This window comes from Hakea prostrata, chromosome 3 (assembly GCF_041222555.1).
Source record: "Hakea prostrata isolate BN-2017 chromosome 3, UWA_Hpros_2, whole genome shotgun sequence".
NCBI classification, from domain to species: Eukaryota; Viridiplantae; Streptophyta; class Magnoliopsida; order Proteales; family Proteaceae; genus Hakea; species Hakea prostrata.
Genome location: NC_142602.1, coordinates 27,124,300 through 27,137,576, shown reverse-complemented (window position 1 = coordinate 27,137,576; position 13,277 = coordinate 27,124,300). Strand labels below are relative to the sequence as shown.

At 35.6% G+C, this 13,277-nt stretch overlaps 1 protein-coding gene across 1 annotated transcript; it reads left to right on the top strand.

Annotated features, from left to right (window-relative positions):
- The first annotated feature begins 8,406 nt into the window (after nt 1-8,406).
- Nucleotides 8,407-9,647, top strand: LOC149021938 (TCP family transcription factor). Its single transcript, XM_089147221.1, has one exon. It carries the CDS (start codon nt 8,531-8,533, stop codon nt 9,227-9,229), a length of 699 nt encoding a protein of 232 aa, XP_089003347.1. The 5' UTR covers nt 8,407-8,530; the 3' UTR covers nt 9,230-9,647.
- Nucleotides 9,648-13,277: the final 3,630 nt, after the last annotated feature.

Below are 13,277 nucleotides of genomic sequence, written 5' to 3'. Positions count from 1 at the left end.
ATCTTTAATCCAAATTTTCACAGAAACAACAGTTTTTTTAGTCCTCCAATCGAATAAATCTCAACAGATTTAAGAATCCATGCTTAAATTTTCAAAAGAAAAGGTTCCCAAATTGCTTTAGTGGATGAAAATAAGAACATAATCCTCCAATAAGTTAAGGTTTCTTGTCTTCTCAGTCTGTCTTTCATTTTATATAATCCCTGCCCTTACTTCAATATGCCCATTAGAGTGCATACCAAGTGATTCTTGAAGAAACCAACTCAGCCACTTGGATATTCGCCAGAAAATAGATCGAGGAAAGGTAGATTTTGAGAAACAAATCATTCCATGTTTAGCTTATGAAGTATATCAAGTTATCAACTGCTTTCATAATGTTTTTTTTGGCAACAAATTATTTTGATAAGTTAAACAATTGAACAAAAACCAAGACAGCAAGGCTAGTTGTGGCCTTTTCATTCATTACTAGAATGTACAAAGAGTATTACATCATCTCATCTCCACGAAACTTGGTTCTCAAGAGCACTCAAAACCAAGTTTTGAACTTAGAATGTTCAAAAAAATATGGGGTTTGTATAAGAGGCCAATGAGATTTCTTTAATGCAAGGAGAAGATTGAGAATAATTTACTTGCAACACCAAATCTCTTGAACATGGTAAGAGAGAAAAGTCCTCTATGGTTGTTGAAAATCTTGGCATCAAAAAAATTGTCTGATCCTATCCATATCCATGGCCAATAACTAAAAAACAACTGTTCAAAAGAATTCCATTAATTTCAACTCTGTGTTATGAGCTTCTGCACACATTATAATGGTGGAGTGAGTAGAAACTAGGTATAAAGAGAAGATAAAACAGATACATTATTTAGGAGTTATATAGTGCTAGAAATATTCAAATAGATCTCAAACACACTGAGCACAAGGGATTAGTTAACTTTTGGTAGGATTTACTATGATTATGCATGATCCAAATACACGCAAGAATCACAACTAAAAACAGCCACCGAAGGGATAATCTATCAAGAGAGAAAATTTGCGACAGCAGAAATTGAAAGAGATAAAATAGTAAACAATGAGAGAAAAACTCAGCTTCTAAATCCCAAAGATCCCACTATGTGCGAATATACTCAGTCCATACTCGACACACATCAAAAAAAGATTTGAGTCAGATTGATTCAATACAATTTCCACAAACACAAGAAGGATCAATCATTGATCCATTGAGCCCCAAAACATTTCTTTTGAACTTGCTCTACACTTTTTGTCTGTCAATATTGCCACACCAGTAGTTTGGATTTCAGTGTTTCGACATTTCTTCATTTCTTACTTAGAAACATTGATATACGTTTGATATAGATTTTCACATTGGCCATGAAACCCTATCTGAAGTTATAATTAACATTATCAAACGATGGATTGCTAACCACGTTATTTCTTTTGCATGCCCCTTATGTAAAGGTAGTAAGATCAAGGAGATCTTGGGTACAAGCCTGCTTTCCTCCACACCTCTCTCCCCCTCCTCATTTTTAATCCCTTAGGCTTAAGGGACCCCTTCCGTTTGAGTGGTTCGATGATTCAATGATAAAAAAATAAAATAAAAGGCAGAAAATGGTAATGCATTTGAAGTTAGACTCGTTAACATTTCCGAGTAAACTAAGGGTGCAAGTTTACTCTTGTTAGTTTGAATCCAAGTCCGGCAAAAGCCTAACAGATTCTAGTTTCAAAATTTTAATCTTGAAATTGAGTCAGGATTGAGTTAGGGTTGAATATTTGACTAGGTCTAGCCTAGCTTTATCCACCAACTTGTAAGATATTTTTGGCATATGTTTCCCAACATTATGAAATTAAGAATTTCTTTAGTGTCTTGTGGTTTGACTAAGGTGAGTGTTTGCCTTGGTCCTATTTACCCAATAGGATCATGATTTGACTAAATTATTCAAGTTTGGGGTTAGAAATTTAAAAAGCTTGGCCTAACCTAACCTTTTGTTGCAACCCAAATACAAATTGATCAATTAAATTTCCATTCCCACACAATTTTTTTTTTTTTTTGAGAGATTATTTCATTACTAGCAAACTCGTCATGTATATAAAACCCCAAGAGAAGGATCCAATTCATGAAGGACTTTTGCTTAAAGGAAGTGTGTGGTCATAACTTGAATTCCTCATTCCCTTGGGACCACTTATATCGGGATTCCCAATATGATTTGATTGATGCAGTTTGGGATCAGTATGGCAAGACTAACCAAGCCGATGACTTGGATACCTGCGTGATTAATTAGGTTGAAAGCTTAAATACCCATTCATTAGCCCTAAAAATCCAAAATAAATTTCCGTCATATACGAGAAAAAGCTTCAAAGGGATTCTATTGAAGCGTTCTAAGCATTGTCTTGGAGGAGACATTTCTAGTACAAGATCTTGTTTTAACTATTGAGGGGACTCAAACGTATACAAGGGGTCTCAATCTCTTCCAACAATTACAAACATGTTCGTACAATAGCATATTAATAAAAAATAATCTCAAGGGGTTGATCCAGTTGACAGAGATGAACGCCTCATTGGCTCAGTTTGCAAAAGTCAACACCTCATAATATGAGATCAAGAGTTTGAATCGTCATGGGGCCAAGGGCGAAGTGTGGTTGTGTATATTAGATAGTTATCCTCTTCCCTCACTCCTCATACAAAAAAACTACCTCTTGAGGATGTAGTTGGGCCCACATATATAAAGAATAACAAATTTGTCACTTAAAAAATTAAGTGACAAATAATCCAAAGTGAAATTAAGTGAAGTGATAGAGATTGACCTTCTATCGTGTGCTTTTTTATTGAAGTTATCCACTTGGATATTTGCTCAGCTATATCTGTAGTATGATTCCACCAACAGATCCTGAAACGACTCCACACCTGTCTTGCATAGTTACAGTTCAGAAAGATAGGGTTAAGATCAGCATTTTCAGATGAACACAGTGAGCAAAAATCTTCAATCCTACATCCTCTGTTTTTCAAGAGATTAGGGGTGGGAAGTTTATTATGAAGTAACTTCCATAAGAAGTGCAGAATTCTCGGAGCTAGAGGGAGGTGCCAAAGTTTCAGCCATGGGAGATGACAAGTTAAACCATCTTTGTTGCTGAAGAATCTGTGTGCAGATGCCACTGTGAATTCTCCTGAAGTGGTTTGGTCCCATATGATTTTATCCTTCTTCCTAGCTAAGGGAAGAGGAATGTTTAAGATAAGTTGAGTCATCTCGGGGCTCCACCACTGATGAACTTTATCCTGAATCCATGATGAGGTTGCATGATTAATGAATGAAGATACTTTGTTAGGAGCAGTAATAGGGAGAGGGTGAAGAACCTACTGCTGTAAATTAGATGGATGAATCCATCTATTTCCCCAAGGATCAATGTTTTCTCCATCTTCAACCTAGTGAAAGATACTCTTCTTCATCAAATCTCTTACTTTGATTAAGGATTTCCATCCCCAAGAAGAGTTCTGTTGGGCTGAGGCATTTAAAAAGCTGCCAATTTTGAAGTATTTACCTTTCATAACTCTAAACCATATGGAGTCCTTCTCAGATATATTTTCCCAGACTTTTTTAGCAATGAGTGCCATGTTGAAAGCCTCAAGATTCTTGATATTCAGATCACCATTTCTTTTTTGTTGACATATGGTGTTCCACCCAATGGTGTGAATATGGTTTTTATCACCATTTGACCAGAAAAATTTTCTGTTTGTTAATTCCAGAGTTGCAAGAGTTTTTTTTGGTAATATGAAACATGACATGTAGTGGCTCGGCATTGCCTGTGTCACCTATTGAATTAGGATTGTTTTCCCTGCATTGCTTAAGAGTTTTGCTTTGCAGCCATGTAGTTTGCTGTTGACTCTTTCAATAGGACCTTTACAATGCTTTTGCTTGATCTTACCACTGAATAGAGGGATTCCCAAATATCAATCTAGCTCAGAGGTGGGAATCATATTGAATTGCTCAGTTAGTTGTTTCTTTGTTTGATTGGGTGTGCTTTTGCTATAGTGAACTCTAGTCTTTTGAGTATTTAAAGCTTGCCCAGATGCTTGACAATACTTGTCAATGATTTTTTGAAATTGAGCAGCTTCTTTGTGGTTTGCTTGGCCAAATAAGATAAGGTCATCTATGAATGCTAGATGAGATAAGCTTTCACCCCCTTTGTTAAGCTTAATTCTTTTGATTTTCTTTTTCAATCTGGTTTCTTCAATATGGCTGGATAGTACTTTAGCACATAACACAAACACATAAGAAGAGAGGGAATCCCCTTGTCTTAAACCTCTCTCAGGTTTAAAGAAATCAGATGGGTTTCCATTGATAAGAATAGAAAGCTGAGGTGTAGTAATGCAGAACATGATCCATCTTATCCATGGAGGAAGAAAGCCATAAGCTTGTGGAACTTTTTCAATGAAATTCCAGTCAAGTTTATCATACACCTTACTTATGTCAAAGTTTGATAGCCACAACACCTCTCTTCCCTTTTTTTATTTGATATATTTTGTGAATGACCTCATGACCAATCAAGATATTATCTTGAATATGTCTTCCTTTGATGTATCCATTCTGATTGAAAGATATGATGTTGGGGAGGACTTGTTTGATCCTATTAACCATGATTTTGGTGATGACTTTATAGCTGACATTACATAAGCTGATTGGTCTATAGTCATTCACCGAAGAGGGGATCTCCACTTTAGGAATGAGGGAAATGTGTGTTTGGTTAATGGATGATGAAAAGGAGGAAGAGCTAAAGAAGATTTTGACATGGGCAAGAATTTCATGCTTACAAATCTCCCAAGTAGAATGATAAAAGCCACTGGAGAAACCATCAAGTCCTGGAGCTTTTTGATTAGGAATGCTGAGCTCGAGAATAGTAAATTAAAACTCATCATCAGAAACAGGGGAGTTAAGGATATTGATATTATCATCAGTGATCCTTCCTCTAATTATATCTAGACAGGAGTCATCAATTCTAGGCTTGGAGGAGGTATAAACTGATTTGAAGTGAGAGATGAAGGCAGCTTCAATGTTCTTGGGATGATTACAACTAATTCCATTATAGTTTAATGACTGGATTCTATTTCTAGCTCTTCTCTTTATAGTTGTAATGTGAAAGAATTGTGTATCTCTGTCTCCCAATTGAGTCCATTGAGTTCTAATTTTTCTGCTGCCATTTTTGATCAATTTGATTGAAAGTTAGTCTAAGAGATGCAAGAAGCTTGCTTTCAGATAGTTCCCAATTTAAATCTCTTAAATTCAAGGGACATTTCATGAGGTTTTCATTGTCCAATCTGGTTTGAAATTCTTTTTTTATGTTGATCACCCACTTGGGACCAATTCCATTTTTTGAGTTGTTGTTGGATAAATAAAAGTTTCGATGCAAGAATGTGTGAAGGAGATCCTCTATGAACTAAATTCATGCTCAATCCATTACCCAAAAAATTACTCATGGTCAATATTGTCTCCACACAAATCATTGTATAAATTTCAACCAATGATCTATGAAAATTACATATACCATCGCATTTATATTATAGATACTAAAATAGGTACAAGACTAGTAAAAGAAAAATTGCCTTGCCTACATCTCTTCCCACACCCATTTGCGAAGCTTATGAGGGAGGCCATCTGTATCAAAACAAAGTTCCACCAGAGCATGCACAAGACTCGCCAAGAAGTCGGCATACAATTGGTGTCGTGTACTTGATGCACGACACTTAGAGAAAGAGTCATTTAAATCCCATATGTCCTCCACGATGTCCATGGAATACCAAGGGGGGAGAGAGTGTCATTCACCACTTGAACTGTGTTGAGAGAATCAAAATGCAGCTCCACCCTATTGCAACGAAGATGCCTTACCTACCTAAGACTTGCCCGCATCCCTAATAGTTCACACACCAAGATGTTGGCCTCCAAGGCACTAGCAGCTACTGCGAATACAACCTTCCCTTCGTGATTGCTTTGCAAAAGTCTATCTTTGCTGCAAAACGGGGTGTGCCCTGTTTAAGATGGTACCCATGGAGGAGTTCTTGACATAATAGAATGTTGTCTGTAATTTGGCAGCCTTCTATGAAAGCTAATTGATCCATTCCAACCAATTTGTGTATAATTTGTTTCGACCGATTTGCTAGAATCTTCGTAATAAAGCAATACACCATGGAACTAACTCCGATAGGTCTAAAATACCAAAAGTTGTTTGTACTAGGCCTTTAGGAATCAAAAGTTGTTTATTTGAATTTATATGGTCTCTCTTTCTCGATTATTTTTTGTTCTTCTTTATATTTGATTTTTATATTGTGAATTGAATATTTAGAATCGGTAAAGTAACCAACTACTATGATTAGCTAGATTTGCATCTAGTTGAAATCATATTTTTTCCCCTTTCATGTTGATTTTGTAATTTTTTGAATGAAAAAATTAATTAAAACTAAAAAGTATTTTGTAAGATATTTATTTGTTTAACTATCCTTATTTTGTAATTTGCCTTTTTTTTATTTATAAATAATCTACTTATATTTTTGTAAGGGTTAAAATATCATTATTAATGATTACATATATTTTTAATATGTATGAGCCCATACTTAAACATGATAATATAATTCAGATATGAGACTTAACTTATATAATGTGAAAGCATCAATACTTACTTTTTCAATGGGGAGGTGAGCCAGACTCTCATTATTCGCTCATAAACCCCACAACATAGTGGCGGAGCCACGTAGGGACCGGAGGGGGCCATGGCCCCCTCGAATTTTTGAAAATTTAAAAATGCCTACATATTTTCCTAATTTTTCTCACATTACATGTGAAATACCACTATTGGCCCCCTCCAAAAATTAAAAATAAAAATCTAAGATATAGATGATGGGTACAAATGTCATTCTTAATCATAATGCAATGGTTATCATTAAACCCATAGTTTTAAGGAATAAATTGTTAAATTCTAATTAAAAACTAATTCACGATTCATGAATTTCTCTCTATATTCTCTCTCATATTTTTATTCCTATTTATTCTCTCATGAATCTCCTCTTTTATTCCTATTTCTTCTCTTTTTTTTTCTCACATGTCTCACAAAATATTGGAGTAGTTAGCAGACATTGGAATTTTTCGAAATCTTCTCCATAATTATTAGTATTCACTCTCTCTTTCTCAAATTATTCCTCTCTCTCACATTCACCACGATTTTTCTAATATTCATTTAATAAAGTATAATTTTTTTTATTTATTTAGTTGTTCTTTCTTTCTCCTAAAATTTGATTCTACAAATAGCAATTTGAATCTCGTTAGAATTCAGCCATAGATTTTATCAGATCTAATCATAATTATTGATTTTTTTTTTAATCCTTAAATTTTTTTCTAAAATTTCAGTCCTATTAATGGAAATTCAAATATCCCTTAAAATTTCAGCTTAATTTACCTTAAATTTTAATGTAGGTCCCACATGTCAAAATATAATACAATTTTATGAGATGACACCTACGGTGAGTCCAGCATTGGCCCAGGTATATTTAGCCCCGCAATATTCAATCGTGGCTCCGCCCCTGAACATCTCTTTTATCATATGTTCCAAGAGAACCTGTCTTTTAAATATTGAGAGATCAAGATAGAATGGATGAACCAACCTCATAATAACATATGTACTTGACCATTGAAAGATTCCTCAGTTTTTGCAGCAATAACTGACACCTTTTGGTGAAGAGATGATGAATCCGACATTCCTTGTGACATATATGATCTTCCCCACCACCTAATATAAACCTACTAGAAGAAAAGAAAAGAAAAGAAAAGAAAAGAAAAAAACTATTAAAAAATATTTATACGCACAAACTTTTCTCTTAGGCGGGTTTGTTTGCCTGGAATAAAGGTGGGGTGGGAAAATTCTTGAAAAAAGTGCAAATTTCTTACTTTTCCCTTAAATCCCAAAATGGTAGATTGTTTGGTTGATTGGGGTGGGAAAGTGAGAGACATCAATGAAACTTATCGTTGACGTGGCAGTCCAACTTTCCCACCCCAAACCATTTTAAAACCTTATATATTTGATCGGACTTTGTGGGAAAGTTGGGAAAAGTAAAATGTGGGACCCACCACTATTACTTTTCCACAAAATCCTTTCCTTTCCTTTTTTCTCCCTCACCCCACTACATATGGGACCTACATGTTTTTTTTCCCACGCCACCTTTGCAAACAAACGCAGCCTTACATATTAGAAAATGCCTTGTCCGCCATCATCTTGGTGGGTCTAATAGTATCTTTGATCTGGCCCTAAGTGGATGTAACTTTTTCCAGATGTGGGGCCAAAAGAATCCACGAAAACTAGTCCTATCTAGAACTGAATATGAAAACCCTATAAAAACTCCTACTCTGTTTAATTCACTCCGTTCAGTTCTCTTCGTACTTGCGTTCCTTTCTCTTTCTCATATTACCTTACCCTTTTTAGCGTTCTGCGCTCCTCGATATTATATAAACCCTAAAAACCCTTTTGCAATATTTCTTCGATTACTCCGTCAACGGAGAGATGGAATCGGCAGCGGATATGGGGTCGGAGCTCATACTCCATCATGGTTCACCATTACCAGAGCAGCAGCACCAGCACCAGCAGCAGCGATTGAATCAGATGGTTGTGGCAACCAATTCATCCAAAAGAAAACTGCCTATTGTTCGAAAATCATCGTCTTCCAAGGATCGTCATACGAAGATTAATGGCCGAGGTCGTCGAGTTCGGATGCCAGCGCTCTGCGCTGCGCGTATTTTTCAACTGACGAGAGAACTGCGTCACCGATCGGATGGTGAGACTATTGAGTGGTTGCTCCGTAATGCAGAGGCTGCGATCATTGCAGCCACTGGTACGGGAACCGTTCCGGCTCCCGTATCCACCAGTGTAGGACCGATCCCTGCTTCTCCTTCAGAAACCGCCGCTTGTTCTGCTCCTTCTTCGTCGTCGTCTCCGACTAGGGCTGTGCCAGTTTCGATGGCTTCTGAGAACCGAGTGCCAACGAATTTCTTGAGGTACGAACAGCCGCAACCGATCCCGATCTGCCGGCTCGATTTGTGCTCGTCCGTTGGATTGGACTTCACAAGCGCTCGTCATATGCCTTTCACGACAATGTTGTTACAGCCAACCACCGAAGATGAGGGAGATGGAGAAGGAGATGCAATAGAAGAAGATCACCTTCAACAGCCGCCGCATCCTCTTGCTCAGGCTCAGATGACTTAAAGAGTGAGTGGTAACATTTTCTTCCTACATTTATAAATAGAGATACTCTTCCATTTGTAGGTTGAATTCGTCCTAGTTGGTATTTTGAAAGTTGTCTGGAATTCCATGGATGTAGAAGAAGGAAAGAGTAGGGGATAGTCAGATTAGGTTTCTTAGGGTTTTGGATTCCCTGTAAGATACCGTAGCAGTTACTTATACATAATGGAATTCTAAATCATCATCTCCTTTATTGATCCTTTCTTGTTTTCGGTTATATGGGATTGCAAATCGGTAAATCTTGCGGCAGTATTGTGTTTCTTTGAGGGAGTTAGTGTGCTTTGCCATGGAAAATGCTTCTTTTTCTGCCTTTGGGGAGAGGGGGGTTCTGTTTCTTTCTGGGCTAATGTGCATTACACAGAGGACCGAGTCATGGCACTACGAGTTATGATTTCCAGGGAGTGGGTGGATCCAGCAAAATGTGGGCCATTTGAAAATTTTCCTTTCCAACTCTGGTAAATGGTTTCCATCTGATTCTGACACCCATAGGGGAGGTGGGTATGTGATCTATTTCTTGATGTTAGAATCTTATGCAAAAGTTGATATAGGGAATGTGGAATGTGGATGTGGATGTGGATGGGCTTCTTAGTACGGTGCTGGCTGCCTTCCGTATAGAGGCAGCAAGCTTTGGGAGGTCATGGGTCCCAGCTTCAGTTCCCCCTGCCTCCAGGGAGGTTATGGGTCTGATCTTCCCTTTCACCCTTGCCCTGTGGGTTCTAGTATTGATTTGATGAAGACCCCCAAAAAAGAACGAAAATTATGTAAATTATTTGATTAGCTGTTTATAGGTTTCCTTTTACAAAATAACCATTCAATAAACTTAACAAAACTAAGACTATAAGTTTGGATTTGCAAAAGTCAAAACTAACAAAAATAATGATTTTTCACCATTTGGGACATTTTTAACTCCTAAAACTAACCACATTGAAGAGCAAAAATTACTATTTTGTCCAAAAGGGTATTTCATTAATTTTTCATTTTTTACTCTCATATTTGTATGGTCAATTTTAGGTAAAATTTTTTCCAAAAGAATGAAAATTTTTACGATTTTTGTTAATTTTGTATATGCAAATTCAGTTTTAACTAGTTTTGTTAAGTGATCATTGAGTGGTTATTTTTGTGAAGGAAACCTAAAAATAGATCTAAGAGATGAAAACCAAGAACAAGAATTTCCTGGCTAGGTGACTCAAAGCTGTAATCCGTTCAGACAAATTAGGAAGACAGAATTGTCTATTGGGGGGATTTTGCTCCTCTCCTTGTGTAAATAGTCTATTTCAAGGCTACATCGAATTATGTGAAACTTTTGATTAAAATACTTCAAATGATTGAATTTTATCCGTCATTTGGTACTTATAGAAAGATTCCTCCAGGACAAGATTCAAAACCCTATTGGGTTTGCACCATCGCTTTAAATAATTTCTCAAATGAAAAACATGACTTTATACACTTGTATAGTTAAGTTCTCTTGGATTAAAGTTCTCCATATGTTTGAATCTTATCCGTCATTGGATATTTGTTGGAAGATTTCTCTATGGAAAGGATCGAATCCAAACCCCATTAGGCTTGCATCATTGCTTTAGGGTTTGTTTGGTTACTTGAGTCTGTAGATTTCAAAAATTTAGAGATTTCAAATCTACAGACTTCAAATCTCTAGAGTCATGGTTAATAAAATTAGATGTTTGGTTAGTTTGAATTTTTGAATGAAATTTCTAGATTTATCCTAAAAAATTATTTGATTGAATTATGGTTTAAATGTTTAGCAGCTGTGATAGCTATGGGTGAAATCTCTGGATTTCACCTCATACCCATAAATCTACAGATTCACGTTTTTAGTGTAAAAATGTGAATCTCTAGATTTCATGAATTTAGGGATTCACACAACCAAACAGGTAAAAATCTCGGCTGAAAGCATGGAGATTATATGGTTTTAAGTTTTTCTAAGAGAGTATAAGCACTTCAATTGTATTTTAATTTTTCTCTAAACTAGCACGCCTATAATTTGAAAGGGTAATTCTCTCAAGATTGGAAAACATGACACTTTTATACACTTGGGTTGTTAAGTATGCCATCGAAAATTGGATCTACAAGTTCTCCATATGTTCATTGAACCAATTGAACTGTTCTACGTTGGCATATGTTGTAGGAAGATTTCTCTAAGGGAAAGGTTATCCAATCCCAACAGCAATTTAGGATTGCAAATCCATTGACTTCAAATCTATAGGTCATGGTTCGAAAGCATGGAGGTTGATATAGTTTGAATTTTTGGAATGAGATTTATAGATTCATCCTCAAATATATTTATTGAATTATGGTTCAAAACTTTAACGCTTTGATAATATGGATGAAGGGATCGGTACTTTCACGCTCAACCGATAGGTACAATGATTCACTTTTATAGTGTAAAAGGTGAATCTCTAGATGTCATGAAGCTAGAGATTGAATCTACAACCTCTTCGCTAATAAGTTTTCGTTGAACCAATTGAACTATTCTACGTGGGCATGTGTTTAAGATTACTTTCAATGAAAAAGTAGGATGGAAAATCTTACCCTACATGCAAGAGGGGAGAGAATCAGATACATAGGCTACAGGTTCAGGAGCCAACCTAAAAAAATGTACGCTCCATCTTCCCAAGCTCAATAACTGAATTATTTGGAAAGTAATAAGTAACTTTGTTATTCAGAACATCTTTTGATTGCTTATATGGAATGCTGGGAAAAATTGTGTCAGTTCTTCGCTTTCGGTCGGTCGTCTCGGCCAAATTTGATGTGCTGTTCAAAGGTCACATACCATAAACGAGGTTCTTATTATTCTACCCACCCAACCCCCACCAAAAAAAAAGCAAAACAAAAACAAAAAAGCTGCGAGGTTCTTATGATGTGAAAAACAACCAAAGACTAGCAGCAAGACCTATTTGATAAGTCAGCCAGAACAGTTTCTGTTGCTTGTCTCGAGAAACAGAAAAAATTGATAGAAAATGTTTTGCTTAACCTGATTTATCGTAATTGTTCTAATATAAATTAAAATTTATGAAAATTTGTACTTTGAAAAATACTTTTGACGCAACAATTATTTATTTCTCAAAGCAAAAGTTGGACATATTAGATTTACGTGAAATAGCTTTAGATAGAGATATTCATAAAATTCAGCATCCCATACATGAAAAAACCTACTTAAAACCCTCTCATAGTGTAGTAAAACCCTCTACCATTTGTTTTTTCTTCAACACTAACAATCAATTTGTTTGATTCTTCATTTGTAAATGATAAGTCTTTGAATTCAATTTCAAATTCAAATCCAATGTAACTAATTCTATCCTCGATTGATCTTATCTTCAACCGATCAAGAAGAGTTTGAATGATAGTTAATCCAACCGATCAAGAAGAGTTTGAGTGATAGTTAAAGTATCAACAAGTTGTAGAGTTTGATTGTAAACAAGTTGTAATTCAAATTTAAATATTTGATCAATCAAACTTTACAACTTGTTGATACTTTAACTATAATTCAAACTCTTCTTGATTGGTTGGAGATAAGATCAATCAATGATAGAGTTTAGGAGATGATAGAATTAGTTATGGTGGATTTGAATTTGAATATGAATTCAAAGATTTATTCTTTACCAAATTTATCCTTTACATCATCTTTTCTCTATTTGGTGACCGAAGTTCCTCTTCTTCTTCTCCCTCCTATCAATACAAAAAGGTACTCTATTCTAGGGGTGTAAACGGACCGGATTCTGATCGGATAATGGTAATACTATATCCTCATCCTTTTATATTTGGACGGATTTGGATAATATCCTATCGGTGAATACAAGTTTTTGATTACTTGTTTACATCTTTACCATTTTACTTATGAGGGCTATGATTTGAAATTTAAGAATTTAGCAACTTTGGTAGCTATTTTAATAGAAAATATAAAAAAACAATCACATATTAGAAACAAAAAATTTATAAAAATAAAAAAATAAATAACTTAATCGGATAATTTTATCAGATGGATAATAATCGGTAA